Source organism: Eulemur rufifrons, chromosome 1 (genome assembly GCF_041146395.1).
Source record: "Eulemur rufifrons isolate Redbay chromosome 1, OSU_ERuf_1, whole genome shotgun sequence".
NCBI lineage: Eukaryota > Metazoa > Chordata > Mammalia > Primates > Lemuridae > Eulemur > Eulemur rufifrons.
In genome coordinates, this window is record NC_090983.1 from 29,606,527 (window position 1) to 29,630,324 (window position 23,798).

The 23,798-nt window shown below is 35.7% G+C and overlaps 1 protein-coding gene across 4 annotated transcripts in view; it reads left to right on the forward strand.

The window, feature by feature from the left end:
- The window catches only part of RAPH1 (Ras association (RalGDS/AF-6) and pleckstrin homology domains 1), a 99,839-nt gene that overhangs the window by 36,752 nt on the left and 39,289 nt on the right, over positions 1-23,798 (forward strand). For 2 of the 4 annotated variants that reach the window (XM_069484280.1, XM_069484364.1), the window contains exons 2-5: positions 2,973-3,092; positions 5,805-5,910; positions 6,706-7,211; positions 18,404-18,484. In XM_069484280.1, coding sequence (XP_069340381.1) covers positions 2,973-3,092; positions 5,805-5,910; positions 6,706-7,211; positions 18,404-18,484 — 813 coding nt within the window. The remainder of the gene's footprint in view (positions 1-2,972; positions 3,093-5,804; positions 5,911-6,705; positions 7,212-18,403; positions 18,485-23,798) is intronic. The other 2 variants (XM_069484109.1, XM_069484190.1) reach the window with 1 other exon arrangement.

The following is a 23,798-nucleotide window of genomic DNA, read 5'->3' on the forward strand; positions in this document are numbered from 1 at the left end:
ATGAAATCTTATGTGGAAGCCCCATCTGTAAAACGACTGAAATCAGAGCTGTTGCTTAAAGCAGGGGACCTGGAGTGCTGTCTTCTCAGTCCTCCTCCAAGAACACCTAGAGCTCACAACAGTCTCTGATCTGCTTTCCTCATTTATAAAATGGGAATGATAATACCTTCCTATCACAATGTCTGATTCATAGAAATCTGTGACTAATGTTCTTTCCCCATCCTCCTTCACTATTACTTCCTCATCCTGTGTGTTATTACATTCATATATCATAAATTTTCCCGATGAGTCACCTGGATATTCTATCATGTGATCAAATTTTTACTGTGGAGAATATAGTCACCATAAATACAGTGCTTTACATATTGTTACCTGAAATATTCATTAAAGTTACTGAAGCTGCCATCTTTGCCAAAAATGACATAATGGTATCTGCTGGATAGCAGTACTGCAGGCCCAGTTGTTTTAAATGTACTTAAGGATATAAAATGTAACTAAGCATAAGTATCACTATCTTAAAGCAGAATTCGTCCTAGAATATTTTAGCTTCTGGGTTATTCTTTTGTGTTTAGTTTTAAAGATTAGGAAGAGGAATTTGACTGTTACAGTCTAGATTCTGTTGCTTACTGAAACTCATAAAGACTGATTGTAGCTCATAAGTCTTCTCAAACTAGCAACTATTATTTGAGTAATTAAGTCACCTGGTCAGTTGAGGTTTTCTTTTCAGTAACTTTTTATGTTTTTCATAAGTAGATCGTTTAATGAACTGTGATATCAGGTTTCTATTGAGATTGAGCTGTAAAGTATTTAGTAATGAATAAAAATCCTAGAAATAATAAAGTGAATTATAAAAACCAAATCTCTTTAAGACCCAAATTTGTGAATTGGAAGATTGGTAGATACATTTTCTATTTGCCAGAGTAGAATTCCCCAATTAATGCATGGTTAGAGTGATGAAAGATTAAGAAACAGAAATCACCAATTTCTATTAGAGATATTGATCACCTGTGGTCCTTTCCAGTAGTAGACCTTGGAAAATTATTTCCCTTCAAGTGATTAAGTGGGATATGATCTGAACATCTTAGAACTGAGTCACTTCATTAATGTTGTAACATTATTTGACCCTTTTGGCAAAATCATATGTAGTGAAAGAAGATTTAAAATTTAACTTCATGATACCTTGTCAGATAATTAGATTCCTTACATGTCTCTTAACCTTTAAGGATCATAGATATAATTTTGTTGATTGCTGCTTTGGAGCTGTAAGATGTCATCTTAGTCCATGTGTGTTGCACCAAAATTCCTGAGACTGGGTAATTTATAAAGAACAGAAATTTGTTTTCTCACGGTTTTGAAAGCTGCAAAGTACAAGATCACTGCTCTGGTGCTTGGTGTCTGCTGAGGGCCTTCTTGCTTTGAGAGAGGAATGAGAGGAAGCCTGTGCCTCACATGGCAGAAGAGTGCAATAGCAAACTATCCCAATGCTTCATGAAGCCTGTTTTATAAGGGCCTTATTCCCATTAACAAGGAAGGAGTCTTCATGGCCTAATCACCTCTTAAAGGCCCCACCTCTTAATACTGTCACATGGGGGACACCTAAATTTTGGAGGGGCCTTGATGTGTATGATCAAGTTGTTATTCGAGATTAAGGATATCTTTTCTAATGGGATGCCCATGCACAATATAATCTCTGAAGAATTATTTAAACCAGCGGACAGGTTATATTCCAAATATTGCCTAGATCCACTGGAACAAAATTGTTTTGGGAATGTGAGCCAAGAGTGTTTAATATAACATATAGTGATGATATTCATTATGTCTCTGGGACAGAAGTTGAAGGCAAAGGGTTTGTGGTCAAATTTGGAATATGCTGGTTTTTCTCTTTTAGAAATAAAATTTTGTTGGGTTTTAGTCAGTAACTATGATATTAAGAAATGTAAAGTACCTACCATAACTTTGTAAACCAAGGGTTATAATGATTTGCTTACTTGGAAAAAAAAAATTTTTAATTTGTTTCAAGTCCAAACCAACTAACATGCCCACCTGACTGTAATTTTTATTTTAGAATATGCTGGTTTAAGCAAAGCTAAGCTTTATTTAAAGATTTCTCAGGGCTTTTAATATTGAAATTTTATATTAATCAGATCAGTCATTGATCTTATTTTATATAACTTTTTCCTCCCATCTTTACAAAGCGACGTGTAAGTCCTTGTCAGATGTCAGATTATTTTATTAATGAGAAGAAGGAAAATAATTTTTTCTTTCAAGGGACTTATATTTGAAAAGTCACCACATACAGGAAATTTTATATATGAATTTAAAAGTTTTCAACTCTGTTTTCTCCTCAGATTTTGTAGAAATTGATGGGGAAGTGAATAAGGTAGAGAAAGAAGACATGGGGGAGAAAATGAGGGTAGGATCGGAGGAGGAGCCAATTCAACAGACCACACTAGATGAAAAATTTTGTTTTGTCAAGTTTTCTCTTAAATACTCTTAAATACTTAGACTGAGGTTTTGCACAATATATATGTCTTTATATCTAAACAGATTATTACAGAATAAACAAGATAATAACCTGCTGCATTAAATTCTTTTTAAATTGTTTCTTTGTGGTGTTTGGGCGTTACAGCATCTCTTAGTGGAGAGAACTGTGCTATTGTAACCTCTGCTGATTGAAGGGAGTGTTCTGTAATTTTTTTTTAGTATTGTTACTTGTGATTCTGGTCCTAATCTGATAGTTTGCTTTTCTTTTACAATTTCCTAAAAACTTGAGACTTTATTCCTCATTTCTACTCACTTGTCAACACTATTTTCATTCTCCATTAAGGACTTCTAATTTTCTTTTATATTTAATAATATAATTTCTAGTTTTGAAGGTTTGACTCCAGAGAATTACAGTATATATCAGAACATATAGTGCATAATTTTTCCAAGTTAAACCTCTAACTATTCATTCTACACAAATATTTCAGATGGAGCAGCTATCAGATGAAGAAATTGACCATGGTGCTGAAGAAGACAGTGACAAGGAAGATCAGGACCTTGACAAAATGTTTGGAGCCTGGCTTGGGGAACTAGACAAACTCACTCAGGTTAGAAGTAGTGCTTGAAAAACTGGTTGAGGATTTGAAGTCATCACTATGTGTTATATGTGCAGACATAAGGCTATGGATATAAGTTAAATTTCAAAAATACTGCTAGAAAGGAAAAATGTTCAGAACATTAACAATAAATGGTCACTCAAGAACAGAAGATGTTATTTTCTATATTTATTTTAAGGGTGTTTTTAAAGAAATACTTGTGAGAGAGGCTCTGTTCATCTAGAGGGATTACTTAATATCTGTTTTATAAATTTGAGATTTTTAGCTAAAAAGTTTTGAGGCCTAAAATTTTAAAGTCTAAATTTTAGCAAACTCTATTCCATAACTTAGTAAATTTGAACACATTTTGTGACATAAATAATTTCCTCACATGTAAATATTTTCCATTACATTATTCCATAATACTGACAGAATTTCATTCTGGGTTACATTTTAAAACAGTGGCAAAATTTGTTCATTTTGCTTTCTTGGATCTTGGGTTTAAAAAAAAAATGTGGCCGGGCGCGGTGGCTCACGCCTGTAATCCTAGCACTCTGGGAGGCCGAGGCGGGTGGATCGCTCGAGGTCAGGAGTTCGAGACCAGCCTGAGCAAGAGCGAGACCCCGTCTCTACTAAAAATAGAAAGAAATTATATGGACAACTAAAATATATATATACAAAAAATTAGCCGGGCATGGTGGCGCATGCCTGTAGTCCCAGCTACTCGGGAGGCTGAGGCAGTAGGATCGCTTAAGCCCAGGAGTCTGAGGTTGCTGTGAGCTAAAGCTGACGCCACGGCACTCACTCTAGCCTGGGCAACAAAGTGAGACTCTGTCTCAACAAAAAAAAAAAAAAAATGTGACCTTATCCTCTAAACTAGGACACTTTTTAGAATAAAGGGATACTGTTGTTACTGCCCCAACTAATATTGTATTCAGTATATGAAGATGGTTATGTTTATTAAAATAAATTTAACTTCATGGCAATGAGACTGATAGAACAAAACTTACTTCTCCTTACATATTATCTCTGTGAAGAACATTTCTGTAAAATGCGTAAGTATGAGATTCCTTAAATAATGGAAAAGTATGGTGAGTAAGGTAGAAACTTAAAGTACTAGGTTGTTTCTGTAGCAGTCTAGAATTGAAACTGATAAACTCTTCATGTAGATCATTTTGAAAGGCAGACATCTTTGTGACCACAATCTGTTAATAGTGAATTTTGGGGAGAATGTTTGCAAATCCTACTAGGATTTCATAGTGATCATTCCCTTCATCTCTAATCAGAAGAAGTAACTTTTTTTTTTGTTACTTCTTTGTAACTCTGTTGCCCAGACTAGAGTGGCATGGCATCAGCCTAGCTCACAGCAACCTCAAACTCCTAGGCTCAAGCAATCCTACTGCCTCAGCCTCCCGAGTAGCTGGGACTACAGGCATGTGCCACCATGCCTGGCTAATTTTTTCTATCTATTTTTAGTTGTCCAGCTAATTTATTTCTTTCTTTTCTTTTTTTTTTTTTTTTTAGTAGAGATGAGTTCTTGCTCTTGCTGAGGCTGGTCTCGAACTTCTGAGCTCAAACTGTCTGTACACCTCAGCCTCCCAGAGTGCTAGGATTACAGGCATGAGCCACTGCGCCCAGCCAAGAAGTAACATTTTTTTGTCAGAAATATTTTATGTCTGTAGTTGCCAAACCATTTTCATTTGATTCTTAGTTTTTTTAAAAAGGTAATTTTGGCATAGAGAAGATGACTAGACCATGCAGTTCTATGCTGGGGGAGAAAGAGGAAATAGAAAATGATAGTACAGGAAGGAAAGTATGCAAGGGCCACCTGACGAGGGAGGTATCTTTGACCATGTGGTTTTATTGTCCATACTTGGGGGGTGAGGTGAAAAGACAAGACAGGTAGCTATCTGTCTAGCTGCTCTAGGTAAAGTAGGAACTCCATGATGCTCCACTGCAGCTGGCATTTCTACTGGTTTGGTACTTTGTATTTTCTCCTGTATTTTAAGATGAATTTCTCTTTTGTAAATATCATTTTTCCTTATTATAGAAAGATTAAAGAGGAAAAGAGTATTATTTAAAAGGTGGTGAAATAACTTAAAAGTCACCTTACCTTGAAGTACACTATAGTTCTAGCTTTGTTACAAGCAGTGTAGCTGGGTTACAGTTTGCTGATAGGGCTTGAAAAGAACAAGGATATTCCATTATTGTTTGAAGTTGTAGTTGCTCTCTGTTAAGGTCTTTGGTCTCACTGATTTTAAATCCAGAACTGTCCCTTATCTTCAGGGTACCTCATGCCAAAGAATGAGGCTATTCTGGACCAAAAAACAAAATCTCTTTGAGGAAAGAAAGAACAGAACTCTCTGCATGGTTTCTTTCTATTTCTTATTTTACCATGTCCGTATTTATATACTATCTTATTTTATAGTGAATTTATGTAAAATGAGGTCAGTCACTATGCTTGATATATTTGAAAAGATACTTACTCTGAACTATGACAGTCTCAAGCCCCTTTAAAAGTAAGCATATATCTAAAAATTGAAATGACTATAACCAAAATAATAATATGAAAACAAATTACATTTTTCCTTAAGGCTATTGCTTAGAAGAACTTTGGTTTTATTAATTATTATGTGACAATTAATCATAAAACAAGCTTCATTCATCTTTTTATATAATTGAAGCCTGAATTTAATATGACTTATTAAACTTTCATTTCTGAAGAGTTTGGATTCTGACAAGCCCATGGAACCAGTAAAAAGATCTCCTCTTCGCCAGGAAACAAACATGGCCAATTTTTCTTATCGCTTCTCCATATACAACTTGAATGGTAAGGTGTAATTGGAAATAAAATGTGAGATAGTGTGCTAAGTTATATAATGTAAGAGCAGTGCAGCCACAATTCTAAATATAAAAAACTCAGTATAAAAGCTATATGCATAACTTTACTGAGTTCTTACAGTTTTGATCTTTGTATTATACTACAAATTCAGATTATCACAGAAAAAAGTAAATTGGAGCATTAATAATATTCCAGTTGATTTATTAGTAATTTCCAAAGTACATACTCAGGTAGAGCACAGTAAACTTAACTAAATTGTTGTTTTCACACTAAAGTCCAGTGAAATTACCTGCAATTTTTAATCAGTTCCTGTGGCCATTATTTAATGTACTCCACCTAGTCAACTTTATGGTATTTGAAACTGACATATCAATTTGTAATTTTTTTAGACTTTTGACTTCTCTTTTTATGCCCTCAGCTCTTTTGGTATTTTAACATCTCTGTCAGGGCACTGATCACATTAGCAACTTATTAAAGCCTCTGATAAAAAGTTGCATGGGGGAATGTGGCTGAAAACCATTAAACAATGTAAGATTTTTGTAGTGTTTTTGAACTCACAATGTTATTCTTCCTCTGATTGCTACTAATATTAAGAGGAACTATTTGCTTCAAAAAATTTCTTTTGGAATAAAAAAACTGTTAGAAATACTTTATTTGATTGGCTTTAGATTCAGTGGGATGAATTCTTTGCTTTACCACCTGCATTTATTAACTGATTTATAATAGAATATACAAATCTGATTAAGTGTGTTCTAAAAAGATTATGTGTGCTGTTCATTGCAGAAGCTCTGAATCAGGGAGAGACTGTGGATCTGGATGCCCTAATGGCCGATCTTTGCTCTATAGAGCAGGAGCTCAGCAGTATTGGCTCAGGAAATAGTAAGCGACAAATCACAGAAACAAAAGCTACTCAGAAATTACCTGCTAGCCGACATACATCAAAACATGGCACCTTGAAAGCATTATCTTCTTCATCTAATCAAATAACTAAACCTTCCCATGCCAACTACTCCCTGGATGACATCACTGCACAATTAGAACAGGCCTCCTTGAGCATGGATGAGGCTGCTCAGCAATCTGTACTAGAAGATACTAAGCCTGTGGTAACTAATCAGCACAGAAGAACTGCGTCAGCAGGCACAGTGAGTGATGCTGAAGTACGTTCTATTAGTAACTCTTCTCGTTCTAGCATCACTTCTGCAGCCTCCAGCATGGACTCTTTGGATATTGATAAAGTAACACGCCCTCAAGAACTGGATTTGACACATCAGGGGCAGCCGATTACTGAGGTAAATAGAAGGAACTTTTTTTTTTTTTATTTTAGTATTAAAATAAAGGAGATATGATATTAAAGAATGTAATTTTGACTAGCTTACTTAGTTCTTCTACATTTAGAATTTGTCAAAGATAACTTCCAAGCTAAGTTTTAAAATCAGAATGTATGAGGAATATATTACTAGATATTGCAGTGTCACAAACATCTTTGTAAGAAATTTAGTTTCTTTTTTTATTCTTGTGACTACAGTATTTGGAAGTCCTTGAATTAATATCAGTTGTTCCACATGATTTGAAATATTGAATTGTGGTTTGCAAAGCTAATAATGGTTACTAAGCCGATGAGAATTGCTTTTTAATGTGTGTTTGTTTTAAAATAAAAACTTGGTCAGGTGCAGTGGCTCTCATCTATAATCCCAGCACTTTGGGAGGCCAAGGTGAGAGAATTGTTTGAGGTCAGGAATTTGAGACCAGCCTGGGCAATTTAGTGAGACCTTGACTCTACAAAAAATTGTAAAAATTTGCCAGATGTGGTGGTATGCACCTATAGTTCCCAGCTTCTTGGGAGGCAGAGGTGGGAGGAGCCTAGGAGTTGGAGGTTACAGTGAGCAATGATTATGCACACCAGCCTGGGTGATAGAGTGAGACCCTGTCTCAAAAGGAAATAAAAAATAAAAACTTAAGAAAATTGGTGGGGGCAAAATAAAGACAATCTTTTCAATAAGCTTGTGTTTATTCTTTAATACAGGGTAAAAAAATCTATGAATAATTAATACTAAAGTAAATCTTGTAAAACATTGTTTATGGAATTACAGAGGAAATTTTAACTATTATTTGACATTATTGATTTTTTTCCCCCAATTGATTTAATTCTTTAGATCAACTTTCGTCAGTCAGTAACTTCTGGTACCTACCCATGTGCCTAGCTTTGTCCTAATAGGTACCATAGAGCGCAAAAGAAGGATGGATCATGGTGATTTGGAGATAAACTTGAGTTTTATTGCAAAGGAAGTTAGCAAATCATATCTAAAGAATAAATTTTCATTTATTAAAATGAAGGCTGGGTGTGGTAGCTCATACCTGTAATACTAGCACTTTGGGAGGCTGAGATGGGAGGATTGCTTGAGGTCAGCAGTTCAAGACCAGCCTGAGCACAAGTGAGACTCCGTCTCTACAAAAATAGTGAAATTAGCCAGGCTTGGTGGTGCACGCTACTGTAGTCCCAGCTACTTGGGAGGGTGAGGCAGAAGGATTGCTTGAGTACAGGAGTGTGAGGTTGCAGTGAGCTGTTGATGATGCCACCACACCCAGCCTGAGCAACAGAACAAGACCCAGTCTCAAAAAACTAAATAAAATAATGAAACTTATCTAAGTGGTATATGTATTGTGTAGAGAACTTGAAAACTGATTTCTATTTTCTGATACCTGGAAATTATATTTAGCACCAGCTACTTAGTATGTGTCATGTTATGCTTTTTAGATTTATTTACCTGCTGGTATATGGGCAATATTTTATTTGGGATGTGCTTTCTTGGTCATCGTTTGTTTTGTGTATTGATATTACTTCCAGTCATATTACTGTAGTTTGAGTTGGGTCAAGGTGCATGAGGATAGGTTATGAACTAAACATTTAAGGATCTTCTAATAACCGTATGTCTATATCTTTCTCTATGTAAAATACATCTACGAAAGTTCAAACAATATAAGCGCAAATAAAGTAAAAAGTGAAAAGTCCCTCTCTCCCACTCTAAATGGCATCTAGTGACATCCATGGGCAAGGATACCAGTAATCAATGGTGTAATATTTATGACTTTAATAGAAGGTTTGGTGAGTAAACCAGGCATAAAGTTGGGAGAAGGTTAAGGTCTTAATCTATTCTAGCCTGTTATTTTGCCTCGCCCAGAGGGATAGAAAAGTGTTTTAATAAACCTGGAGCTTGCTTTGATATTCTTTTTTCTGGGTCTGTTCTGATTCAAATCAAGTAAACTGGGGCAAGCTTAATAGACCCCAAACCAATGTATCAAATTGTCTTTAAAATCAAATACAATTTTTAATATATTTTAATTAGTTTTTCATACATGGATTTAAGTAGTTCTCTGAAAACTATTTAAAGAGTCAAATAGTTCTATGAGACTTATTGTTACAGAAAACTTCCTCCAATTTTTACTCTGTTAGCTGATTCTTGTGGTATTTACCTCTTTATCAGTGGTCCCCAACCTTTTTGGCACCATGACCAGTTTCATGGAAGGCAATTTTTCCACAGACCCTGGGGGTGGGGTTGAGGAGGTGGGGTGGCAAGCAGTGGGGAGCGGCTGTAAATACAGATGAAGTTTTGCTTGCTCACCCAGCGTTCACCTCCTGCTGTGCTGCCCAGTTCCTGACAGGTCACTGACTGGTACCATTTTGCACCCCGGAGGTTGGAGAACGCAACTCTGTATCATTAAACCCATGCTCACATCACCATTTCTTGATTTTTTTTTTTTTTTTCAGTTGTGTATATTATCTATCGAGCTCTTACTCTGGAAGATGAGGATATAGCTGTCTTTAGACAACTCTTCTCACTTCTCCCCTCCCATCTTCCCAATATATTTTGATTGGGCTAATACTCATTGTATATGTTATAATGACTATTGACTTGCAATTTATTGTTAACCTCTCTGTATTATCTCACTACATTTCCTTTTTGGGATATCATTTTGCTTTTCCTGGAATTAATTATATTTTTAAAAATATTTAATTTTCTAAGTGTTTATCAGTATTTCAACTTCAAACTTTCCCCCAGTTTAAATCTCTCACTTGGCTCAAACAAAATTAGTTTTCTATTAATTTCATCTTCTTAAAATTCTTAACTGTTTTTTGTAGTCTTTAGGATTATTCTTATGTCTTTTCTCTTAGACTGGTAAGCTTCTCCAGAGAAGATTATTCCAGTCCTCTGCATGAAAGGCATATGCCTGGCTGCCAATGTTAAATTTAGCAGCACATTTGGGAAAGAAGGATTGGGATGTGGGGGTGGTCCTCTATGTTTAGTCAGTAAACTTTATTCTAATCCTTCTAGGTCAGGTTTATCAGTCATCAGCACTATTGACATTTGAGCTAGATAATTTTTTGTTGGTGAGGGGCTGTCTTGGGCATTGTAGAATGTTTAGTAGCATCCCTGGCCTCCACCCACTAAATGGTCATTACCATACACACCCCCTCCAGTTGTGAAAACTAAAAATGTCTGCAGATATTGCTACATGTTCCTTGTAAGGAAAAAATCAACCCCCCATTTGAGAATTACTGCTCTAGGTAGAAAGGGTTAACAGGAAGTCTGAGCCCTTTTTTCCCATAGCAGATGACCTTAGGTTTTCCTTCTCCTGGCATTCTTTTCCTGGAAATTTACTAGATTAAAATTAAATATAGAATGCCTCTAGGTAATACTGTTTATTGTAAAATTGACCCCTGATTGGTAAGTGCATATGGACCAGGAGAACTGTTCATGAAGAGAACTATATAAGCCTATGAAAAGACACAGACCTTGATTTTCTGTTGTGCAGCGTAACTCTTGTAGATAAGAATGAACATGTTCCTTGAGGGACCCTGGGACTTACCCTCATTGGCTGTTACAAGGTACTGCTAGTTCCTGTGGAGTATGAAGTATCCCGAGCCAGGGTGATTTCTGCACTTACCCACAGAGTCTCCCTTACAATGAGCTGTCACTTAAGGTTCCAAGAAAGTCCCCTGGTGATCTGTATGGACTCTCCATGAAGGTGGCATGCCTGATGCCAGTATGCCAGCATGCTATCTTTGTCTTTCTACAGAACTGAGTGAACCTGGTGCCCAGCTATGGTCTTTTGGGTCCTGTGGCTGAATATTAGTTTGTACCTGAGACCACTGCTGGTGGGCGAGTAAAGGAGAGATTTTAACTGCTTTCTTAAATATGTTTTCAATCAGTCCTCCTGCTTTTACTCCCACCATTACTTCTGCTGCTTCTGGGGACTTTTGAGGTTACATGATGTAGATTGAGTGCTGCTCTGCTTTTCTTCAGTGCTGGCCCAGCATTCAGCTTTTCATGGATATGCTAAATTTGGTTACTACTTAGCTATAAGCTTTATAGCTTCCAAAATTTTGTCATTGTCCTCTTGTGAGTTTGTCATTTAAAAAATACTAATTTCTTTATTTTCGTTTTAGTGGGATTTGGAGAAGGAGTGGAGCCACCTCATTAGCCTTTCCTTCTCAGTCTCCTTCTCATGTCTACAACCTCTTCTGGACCTTGGAGTGCCCTACGGCACAGTCCTTGGATTATCTTTCTATCTATGCCTACTCCTTTTGATGTCATCCATATGCACTGACAGCTCCCAAATGTTAGTGTCCTGTCTCATTTATTTAAGACACACTTCCTCATCCCCCACCCCTTATTTTAATCCCTGTAAAACAGTGGTTCACAACTGGGGGCTATTTTGTCCCCTTGAGGATATTCAACATTTTTGGTTGTCTGTGATAGGAACGTGCTACTGGCATTTAGTAGATGCCAAAAGTGCTGTCAAACGTCCTACAGTGCACAGGACAGCCCACACAAAAAATGATTATCTGGCCCAAATAGTGCCAAGATTGGTTGAGAAACCACATTCTAAAATCAGGTGGCATCTGTTAGTCACTCTCAGCAAGGTGGCAGCTATAGTATGTTCTGTGAAGTCATCTGTTGATAATTTCTGATAAAAATTAAGAAGGTACCAGCATCTGACCAGGTGCAGTGGCTCACACCTGTAATCATAGCATTTTGGGAGGCCAGGGTAGGAGGATCACTTGTGACCAGGAATTTGAGACCAGCCTGGGCAAGACAGCAAGGCCCCATCTCAATAAAAAAAAAAATTAGCTGGGTGTGGTGGTGCACGCCTGTAGTCCTAGCTACTTGGGAGGCTGAGGTGGGAGGATTGCTTGAGCTCAGGAGTTTGAGGTTGTAATGAGCTATTGATCATGCCACTACACTCCAGCCTGGTTGACAGAGTGAGACCTTGTCTCTGGGGAAAAAAAAAAAAAAAAGTACTGGCATCAAATCATCTTAGATACAAGGAAATACAGGTATCTTTAGCCAACATCTCTCTCCTGAACTCCAGGTGTATACATCCCATCTCAAATCAATATCTCTATTTGGATGTCTAATAGTGTATTAGGGTTCTCCAGAGAGACAGAACCAGTAGAATATTAGAGGGAATTTATTAGGGAAACTGACTTGCATATTTATGGAGGCTGTGGGCCGAGAAGTCACATGACAGGCCATCTGAAAGCTGGAGATCCTGCAGTGCCATTAGTGTGTTTCAGTCCAAGTCAGAAAGCCTCAGAACCAGGGAAGTCAGTGGTGTAATTCTTAGTCTGAAGCCAAAGGCCTGAGAATCGGGGGGGCCTGGTGGTGTAAGACCTGCAGTCCAAAGGCCAGAAAGCATGGAGTTCTGATGTCCAAGGACAAAATAAGAATGTCCCAGCTCCAGAGAAGAGAGAGAGGAGAGATCACCTTTTCTCTGCCTTTTTTGTTCTTTGGCCCCAGTTGATTGGATGGCACTCACTCACATTGAGGACAGATCTTCCCCACCCAGTCCACTGGCTTACATGCTATTTCTTCTGGAAACACCCTTACAGACACACCCAGAAATAATGCTTTATCGGTTCTCTAGGTATTCCTTAATCCAGTCCTGTTGACGCCTAAAATTAATCACAAATAAATAGCTCAAATTTAACTGTTCTGTACCTGAAGCCCTGATCTTTTTCTTCAAACTTGCTTCCCCCACTGTCTTTTCCATCTCAGTTAATGGTTATTCCATTCTTCCAGTTCATCAAGCAAACTCTTTGGAGTCTTTATCTCCTTATCTTTTTGTTTCCACCTCCCTTCTAGTCCAGCAGCAAAATCTGTTGGCTTTATCTTCAGAATATATCCAGAATCTGATCACTTCTCACCATTTTCACTGCCACCAAGACAACATCACCTTGATCTAGATTTTTACTATAGCATCCCACCTGGTCTTCCAGTGCTCACCTTCCCCTTAGCAGTTTGTCATCCACACTGCAGCCAGAGTGATCCTGTTAAAAGGTAAGTCAGATAATCTCTTTTCAAGCCTAACGGCTTTGTGTCTCACTCATGGTAAAGCCAAAACTCCTGTAATGGCCTTCAGGGCCTTACCCAATCTGCTTTCCGTTTACCACTGACCCTGTTTTTCTTCCCTCCCTCCCTTACCTTGCCAGCTATACTGCCCCCTGTGTGTTCTTTGCAAAAAGTCAGAGCCTCCCTCTCAGCCTTTGCATTTCTTCCCCTGCCTGGATGCTCTTCCTCAGTTATCTGCATGGTATACCCCGTTACTGCCTTCAGGGATTTGCTCAAATGTCACTTTCTCAGTGAGGCCCTCTTTGTGCTATATAAAAATTAAACTCCCCTTCCTCTGTCCTGTAATGACTTCTTATCTCATTTTTCTGCTTTATTTTTCTTCTTAGTGTTTATCACCGTTTAATATACTATATATTTTACTTTTTTGTTTCTCTGTCTCTTCCCACTTGCATGTAAGCTTCATGAGGAGAGATATTTTTCACATCTTTGATTCCTGGTATATCCTTAACACCTAGAACAGTATTTGGCTCATAAGATACACTTAAATATTTGAAAGAATAAATACATGCATGTATTCAGTCCACCATTTTTAATCTAGAAGTCTGTACTCTAAAATTATCAGCAGTTGTTTTCTTTCAAAATGGTGAGTGGATGGAGTAACACAAGTGGAGTAACTTATGGGAAAACTCTTTAATAGTGAAACTTTTTTTTTTTTTTTAACAACTAGGTTTACACTTAACTGTATTAGAGAAATCCAGGATACAATAGTTGCTTTTACTGAAATTTAGTGATAGAAATACCAGTTAGAAAAATCAATTTGAGATTGGTACTATTTCTTCTCGGGGACATGGGTAGTCAAACTGCCCATCTGAAAGTAATACTGTGGCTCGTCTTTCTGCCTCTTTGTTGTTCTCTGAAATTTACCAGGGACAGGCACGGTACAGTTTCACATCAGAAAGTGTTCACCTTTTTTCCCTGCCTTTCTTTTTCTTGGCTTTTGTTAAAATACTGTGCTTCCAGGCACTTCACGTATGTCATCTCGTTGAAGCCTCATAACTATTCCTTTGGTAAGTGCATTATGCCATTGAAACCAAGACTGAAGAGATTAAGTAGGTCAAATCACTGGGAAATCTGTATTTGAATTCCAAAACCACATTAGCTTCATGATTTCATTAAAATCTTAAAGCAAAGCTGATTATTAAAAATGATTGTTTCTTGAATGTTAAAGAACATTTTAGCATAAAAATATTGATGGATATACATAAAATGAATTACAGATTAATTTCAGTCAAGTAAGTGTTCTTACGAAGTCCATCAGCAGTGATCATTTGCTATGTTTTTAAAATTAGAATTCATTATAGTTAAATAAATTCTAATAAAGGCTATTTATATTTCTCAACCATTGTGAAATATATTGCAGCTGATTTACTCAGCTTTGTGGTACTTTTATTCATGTTAACTGATGAAACAATACTTTTCAGTAAGACAACAGTTTGCAAATTTAAATAGTAATTGCACATTATAAATTTTGTAAAAAAGAGGATTTACTGATTGAAGATTAATGTTAAGGTGTACCTTCATATTTTTCTGATGGAATTTAAATTTTAATGATTCCATTGAATTTGGAATTTTATATGTGAAAATGTGTTTTTAAAATGAAAACACTTTTTAAAGCTATTAACTGTAGTTTATAGCAGATTGAAAGGTTTTTTTTTTCCATCGTAATATTTATGAGATTCAGCAAAACCTTTTGCCAAATTCAAAGTTAAAGGTCTCAGATGAAAAAGAGGCTGACGACTTGGTAAAAGCCAGGGAAAAGTCTAGTTCACATAAACATTTTTCAAACACATTCCTTCTCCTCTCCCACCCCAACACTGACATATATGCCCTGATTTTTATTGTGTGTGTTTCTTGGAAATCTGTACAGTTTTTCTTCTCTGCAAAAGTAAAAAGTGTTTTTATTTGGTTTTAGATCTATTTTGTTGGGGTCTAATTGTTTTGGGTTTGTGGAGAGCTGGTAAAGAAAGGACCTTTTTTTGAACAAGAATAGAAATATATTCATCTGCATTTAAAATTAATAGGGGCTATAAAATATTAAAGAAATAGTTGTAAAAATATTCAAACATTTTATGTCCAGTAAAAGGAGAGGAATAAAAAGGGGGGAGGGAATAGAAAATAATAGCAGCTACTATATTGAGTGCTTATTCTGTGTTAGGCATTATACTTTACATGTCTTAACCCACTGACTGTGTACAACACCTTGTGAAATGGCTACCATTACTTCTATTTTATGATGGAAGGAGCAAAGGCAGAGAGTGACTAAATAACTTGCCTAAGAATTTGAACCCAAACAGAATGGTAGTAGAGTTCGTACCACCATATCACACTGCTTCATCATAGAATTGAAAGGCGATAAAGACAAGAGTAGACTGCTCTGAGTCAAGATATAGAACTACATGGGCAGGAGAAAAAAAGGCAAGAGTTTTATGCAGTAACATCCCCATCTTGTGGTGTTTTAGTATATTTTTGAATATTTTCAGTTAAAATTTAACAACCCTAAAGTAGCTCTAAGTAAATTAAGGCTTAAATAAAATTCAGATGAGGGCTGGCAATTTCCTACTCTTATAATAATGGTAATGTTATTATCATTGGCTTAATTCTTATAGCAACCTTTGGAGATAAATGCTATTAATTACCCCCATTTTACACTTGAGGAAACAGGTTAAATGATAGGTCCAGAATCACATTGCAGGTAAATGGCCAAGCCAGAACTTGGACCCAGGGTCTGCATTCTTAACCATGTATGCTTATTTTCAATATAAAATTTGTGAAAAATGGCATACACGTCACTAAAGATGAATGTAAATCTATTTTATTAAAACACTAAGGGTTGGTTGTAAACCTCCACTTTTTTCTAGTCGTAATGTAAAGTGTTAGCTATCACAAGGAATGGTTTTATTTGTAACCATTGCTTTGGTACAAGGCCATTTCTTGGTGATGGTTTGGCTCCTATGTTTAGATCAGTGTTTTTCAATATGTGCCCTCCCATCCCTACCCCAAGGATTCTGGCATGTAAATGGTACATCATTTTAACATGTTACAGATTCAGTTCAAGAAAGTGGTGGTCCATAACTAACTTCACAGAGATTTGTGGAGAGTTTTTGAAAGATCAGTAGAGAATTTGATGACTCTGTAACACAGATGAAAGTTTTTGGAACTGAGAAAGTTTAGAGCAAAATTTATGTGGAGAATTGACCCTCAAATTTATTTTTCTTACGTTTTGAGCACAGCTTTTAGATTTGTGAAAATAGTGATGAAAAGTAGGTAAAGGTTAGATTTAGGGAAGATAATATTTTTTGGTAAGAAAATATTAAGTACTTTATGGAAATGGAACCTAATTAACATTAAATAACCTATATTATGCCATAATCCATTTTTATCCTTATAATGTAACCACATAAATTTTAATCTTTGTTTATGTATGTACTATTTTATATTGTTTCACTTCACATATACACATCCTTTTTTAGTAAGGGTGTACTGAATTTCAAGAACTATATAGTGTTCCATCATCCTGTTTAACATGGTACGCAGTCATCTCTTATTGAATACTTCAGATTTAGATTTAAAAAATTAAACCAAGAAACATTTGGAAATATATGATGGGAGCTTGTACAAGATTGAGAGAATAGATTTTTTAAAACTTTTTATTTTGAAATAATGTCAAATTTATAAAAGCTTGAAAGAACTGTACAAATAACCCATGAAATTTATTATGCAGATTTACTAATTTTTTAACATTTTTGCCACACTTACTTTATTGTTCTGTCTACCTTTTTTTTTCCCTGAACCATTAGAGAGTTAGCTGCATTTATCATGCCCCTTTTGTCTCTGTTTCCTAAGAACAAGGATATTGGCAGTATAGATTTGATAAGCTTCCTATTGATGTGGTAATTGAAACGGTGCTATAGAATATGTTTAATGAGAAAATATGGAGGGAAAAGCAAAAACAATCTTAATCTAGCCAAACATTAAGCATGAAGGCCAAGCAGAAATTGTTATTTCTACATCTCACAAGTATTTTAGTGCCTAGACTATAAGGGATAAATCCATGAACATGATGCACAATGTCCTTATGAGATTATAATTTAGTGTATGGCAGGAGAGGGAGATAGATGCAGACAACCAAACAGCAGTACATAGTATTATGGGTACTATGATAGGAAAGACAGAAAACCATTTTGGTTAAAAGGTCATTGATGACTTTGAGAATGAATTACAGAATGTATTACAACTCAAAGGATAAAGGCTTTGGGGAAGAAAGATTGCAGGGAATTACGGGATAAATGAGTGGCTGGGAAATGGAGGAAGAACATTGTAGCATTAAATTGGGAAATTTGGCAGTGGAGAAGAGAAAATAATAGTTTAACAAGAGGCAGGTAACCAGAAGAATTGAACATTTTTCTGTTCTCTCCACCCTCAATAATCTAGTTGAGTATCAGAGACTGAAGATATTGGAGGAGGAATGGGTGGGATCTAGGACATGCTTGGCTTTGGAGGGGGAAACAAAGCACGTTTATTCACATAGAACTAGGGGGAGGTATGAGAATATGGGTGTAGTTACAGGATACACTTTAGTGATGAAGATCCTCGTGATAGGTGGATGTGATTTTCTTAGGAATGGGAGGGAAGTGAGGTCATACGAAGAGAGGGAAGAGGGCAGCTAGAAGCTTGAGGAACAAGGGAACTTAGGCTTTGAGAGGATGACTTAGCAGAGTCAGGGGAAAAGTTTAAGAGTATTACCAAAGAGTGATCAAGGCCCAGTTGAGGTTTATTAGTATGAATTGGTATTGGACATAATGTTTTTGCATAGTTCTTCCATAGAACTCCATTGTCCAGAAGTGGAGTGAGATTATCTTTAAATTACCAAGGGTTAGGATCCTCTGGTTCTTACCTTTATAATTTTTGTATAAGAGAATGAAAGGTAATTGCATGCAACTTTTCTTTACTATTTTTTTCATTACTGTTTTGTTTCATTTCAGTGATCTTTTTCTCTTCCTGCATAGTACTGAGAGCTGCCCTTGTCACCTCCTTTACCTATCATTTTCTTCCTTCCTGCATTTTCACAGCATGCTATTTCTCTGAGATGTTCCAGCAAGCAGGCCAAGCGTCATATTGACTTCACAGAAGAAAAGGCTGAGCTGACACCTGTAAGTTCTATAAACATGTCATGGGACTACTTAAATATCAGTGAAGAGGAATGTATTCATTAGAACTCCAAAAGATGAAACTTTGTCGTATAACCTCAATTTTTCAAATAAAAATTAAACCAAACAAAAAATAAATTAGCAAATACAAATAAGCAACTTACTGATATTGGGCCATTGATTATTAAAACTCATGGTAAGACTATATAAGATGGTAACATATCTGATGTACAGAATTTTTGTATTGGAACCTGAAACCACATGCTTTCTTTTTTATTCTGAAGCTAAGGGCTTTTGTAAATTTCTTAAGATATTAACAGACTTAACTATCCTTCAGAATGGGGACATCAAGTGAAATGATTCTTCTGCACTGATGCTTAGCTGAAAACCTAGTTTGTTTCTTCCAAAAAATGTATTCTTTGGTCAATAATTAACAAATCTGGATACTTCAGAGCCTGCACTGTCCCATATGATAGCCACTAGCCACATATGGCTATTAAGTACTTAAATTGTGGTTAATCCAAATTGAGATGTGCTATAAGGATAAAATACACACTGGATTTCAAAGACTTAGTATGAAAAAAAGAATGTAAAAAAAATTGTATTAATATTTTTGTATTACTAGTTAAAATATTTTGGATATTTTGGTTAAATAAAAGATTAATATTTTAATGTTTCCTTTTGTACTTTTTAAAATTAATGTAGCTATTAGAAATTTTAAATTACACTTGTGGCTTCTATCGTATTTCCATTGGACAGTGCTGCTTTAGAGTAATCTATGAAGCATTGGAAAAAAAAAAAAAAAAACCACAAAAGCCTAAAGCCCCCAAACCCCACCCAGCTGAATTAGATTTCCTCTAATCTTTCTCCTTTCCTTCCTTCTCTCCCTCCCTCCCTATGCTTTAAAAATACTGGAAATAATGGTAGTAACCCAGTGAGTTTTCACATCCTAATAGGTTATATCCAGCAGAGTCAAAAACACTTCTCTAACCTCAGCTCTAGCCCCTCCTCCAACATTCCTAAGCATCAGCTGCTATAATATTTGCATTACCATGTATTTTTTCTGCCAAACAGCAGTTTTCAACCTTTTCAATCCCAATACCCCCTTTTCATAACAAATAATTTATAACACCGTCTTTACTATCCCAAATGAAATCCATATATAATAAAGCCTACTTACATACTTACTTTTTATATGAATGTAATGCCCTAACACCTAATATGAAGTAGAAATAACCAAAAAGTAATTTATAATAAAATACCAATTTCAGTATGTAAATGCTTGGCCACGACCATTCAAAGAATGAGATAGTCAAACCTTGTACCCACTTATTACCAAAATTTTGGATTTAAGGGAAATGAGAAGGTCAGAAGTCATTTTTTTTGTTTGTTTGTTTGTTTGTTTGGCAAGAAGTACAGGAAAAACTGCAGAGGCCAGGCACAGTGGCTCATGCCTATAAGCTCAGCACTTGGGGATTAGGGGGAGGACTACTTGAGACTAGCCGGGGCAACATAACAAGACTCCATCTCTACAAATAAAAAAAAAGGAAAAGCAGAAATATGAGCAGACCTCAGAATTAAAACATATTATGATAAATACTAGCAGATATGACATACTTGTATGTGTAAGAGAAAAAAGGAAATAACCTTAACTGACGTAGGGATAATATGCTAAGACAATTTACAGTCAAAGTAGAGAAAATGGGTACATAGAAAATTCTTGCAAGTGAGATGAGTTTATTTATAATTGTAGTGACAAAATCATTCCCAGCATTATAATGTGGGATGAGGTAGTGATAAAAGTGATTTTGATATTTGATTTTTTACAGTGTAGATTTCTCATTGTGCTATAAATACTTTAAGTAAGACAGTAATAAATATTTTTGAACAACCTTTATTAATGAAGATCTTTAAATAAATTAATCTTTTATTAATGAAAATTGTATTAAGTGAAATTCCTACATTTCATGTGTTTTCACTAATTTAATATTATTTAGTCCTTAATTCCATTAAAAGGAATTTCATATCTCTCCTGTCATTTATTTGCATGTGACAGAGTGCACACTGATACTGCCAGTTGTGGTACTGGCAATGCTTAACTTCAAGCTAGCTTCCCATTGGTGAATTGATTTTCCAGCATTGTGAACAGTTTCTTGTAAATTCGGAACAAAAGAAAGTGCAGACTTCCCTCAATTTATTTTATGGGGTAATAGCATTCCTGGAAAATTTTTTTAATATTAAAACTATACAAAATACTTTTATGTGGAAAATGGAGTGAGTTGGTTTCTAAGCTCAGATTATTATAAACAGAATTCCCCATCTATACGATTTTCCATATAAGAACATTAAAAAATGTTGGATGTGGGACTTTTGTTACTATGTGACATTGTTCCATGCTTGCAAGGCATCTAGCATTTCTGACTTCCCTCCCAATAAATACCCGTAACTCGCCCTCTCCTCTTCATTGTGACAGCCCAAAACGTCTTCAGTGGTTTCTGAAATTCCTCACTGAGGACAGCACAACCCTCTTTTGAGAACCACTATTTACTCTCTGTCTTTACCCCACTAATCCTCACCAGCAGCCTCTTTCTCCTCCTCCAGAACTCTAAGGTTTTTCAGAATTATTAATACTTTACTAGACTCCTGATTTGGGGTTAGGTACTTGACTCCTGCTTGCTCACATCCCACTTAGCACACTGTATTGTGGTTGCCAATTGGTCCGTATCTCCCTATTACAGTCTATGACATCCCTTTTGCATCCTTTTCCAGTAACCAGTTTCACCCCACCTCTGCCCCTTCTTTCTAAAGAGCAAGGGATTCTAGGAGCAATGTATGACTGGTTTCAGTGGGAGAATATAAATAAAGAAGGTATTTATTGAAGGAAGGAGTTTGCTGCTTCTGGTTTCTAGATGTTCATTCTTTCTGCTACAGATACTTGTAGTTTAGGTAGAATGAACCTGGAGACGTGGCCTCCCTCCTTGCCAGTGACTAAAGAGTAAAATAGCTACATGACTGTCCAAGTAGGACATAATGTATGATCACGTTTAGCTGTTGTTTTGGGTCTTATTTTTTAAGTGTGACATATTTGGGGTCACCAACCATAATTACCGTCTTATTTTAAGCTAGTTAAATATTTTAATATTTCAAAATGTACAGTTTCTGAGTTTTTAAACAAATACAAATAAATATCGTTGCCTCTTATTGATCAAGTTATCAGTTTTTTAATGACTTGAAGTCTTGAGGTGGTACAAGTTTGAGAATTGATTAAACCTTGCAAGGTTTTTTTAGAGCTTAAATTTGAATTTGATGTCTGAAATTACATTTACTAAATCAGTTTGTTTTGATGGCCTGAGGCAGATTTTATTTTTTTTTTAATTTGAAATATTATCTGAATATAGATATCCTGTTCCTTTGGGGATCTTTTTCTGAAAGTGGAATCTTTATGACTAAGATAAATAGCAGTAAGTTTTCAAGAAATTTCTTGACATACATGTTATATATGTTTTACATATTTGTGTAACATTGCTTTTTTTCCTATTACATATAGTAGCCAAAAATGAATGGCAATAAGAGCAATGAAAGTTATAGTTGCTCTTTTTAATTGTGTTTTTCATCTTTTGTCCTTCCTAATTTTCTGCCTGGTCTTGGGTGATGGTTAGCCTCAAACTAAATTGAATTTTCAGGAATTTCTGCTTACCTAGTGTCTTTAAGGATGAGCCAACCAGTCTTTACTTTTAGGAGGACCATACTATCTAGGTAAATGAGGACCTGGGAATAATTTTCTCTGTTCTTGTAGTTGTTTGATCTTGATAGTGCTAATCTTAGTGAATATGTCCAATTTTTTTTAACCTTAGGTTTATTTTTTTTTTTTTAAGAAGTGAGGGGGCAGATATGCTTGTAAAGTTCTTAAACTTTACAAGCCGAATTAAAACACAGCTTTAAAAATGCAGGCAATGAAATATGATATAGCAAACTCAATGTAGTATAGATATGAGCAAAGATTAAGTTAATATTATCTTTTGTAACAATGTTTCTAATGTTGGAGTAGTAGTGTGTTTTATCATCTATAGCCATGTACTTTCTAAGAGTGGGTGCTGCTTTAGTATTTATTTACTTAATACTTATCAAGAATAACTTGATATACAGTTAATTTATAAAATATAACATTATAGAATATCTTCTATAGCTTTACTCAGCTATGTCATGATTTAAAACAATCACTGTTGTTTTAAATGGTGATTAGTAACTACGTAGAGTTAAACAAAATGAATACTAATTCAGAATTTTTTAGGGACAGGCAGGTCTGAATTACATGTATATCAAAACAGCTGCAATCTAAGGATAAATGCTGGGCATGGTAGTTCACACCTGTAATCCCAGCACTTTGGGAAGGCAGAAGTTCAAGGTTACAGTGAGCTCCAGTGGTGCCACTGTACTCTAGCCTGGGCAACAGAGCAAGACCCCATCTCAAAAAAGAAAAAGAAAAAAGTTTTTGAATATATAAAGATGAATACAATATAGTTACATAAACTTACAACATGTTACTCAGAAGTTGTTAAGGAGGAAAATGATAGGAACTAAGTTATTCACAAATCATTTTATGAGAGCATTAATCGCTTAATTTAAAGGCACAATACTTCTTAACATATTGTTTATGTCATTCATTTGCTATGCAAGTCCTTTACTGTGCAATGTGGTCCTATTAGTATTCTGATATAATGAGTGGTTAATAAAATTTTACTGAAAATAGTTGTATCCTTCAGGCAAAATGTTGATGGGTAATCTTTCCTCTTTGGTGTAGCTGTCATTGAATTGATCAGAAATACTTGCAGAAGGTTTTTAAATGATGTAGTCTTATTCTATCATCAGAATATAGCTACTTAAAGCTAGGAAGGTCTTGTAAAAGCTTTAACAAGAGGAAAGGAGTACGTTTAGTCACTGGTCTCTGACATGCATTTATTTGTGCTCTGTGCACAGTACTCACGAACACTGGCCCAGAAGACAAACTGACTCTGTGCTCTTTGCACATACTACATAGTAATATTTTCCCAAAGAGCCAGTGATCAGCAGGAGTCAGCTGGGACTCACAGACATAGATGGTTCTTTATCTCCCCTTCCTTCTGTTTTCTTTTCTCTTTTTTTTCTTTCCTTTTTTTTTTTTTCTTTTAATTCTTTGTGGACATATTTCAAGTACTTTAGGGAAAAAATATGAGATTATGGAGAATCATTCTTGCTTTGTCTACTTTATATTTTAAACACATAAAACCTCCACTGACTTCTATTATTGCTTTTTTTTTTCTCTTTCTCTCTCTCTTTC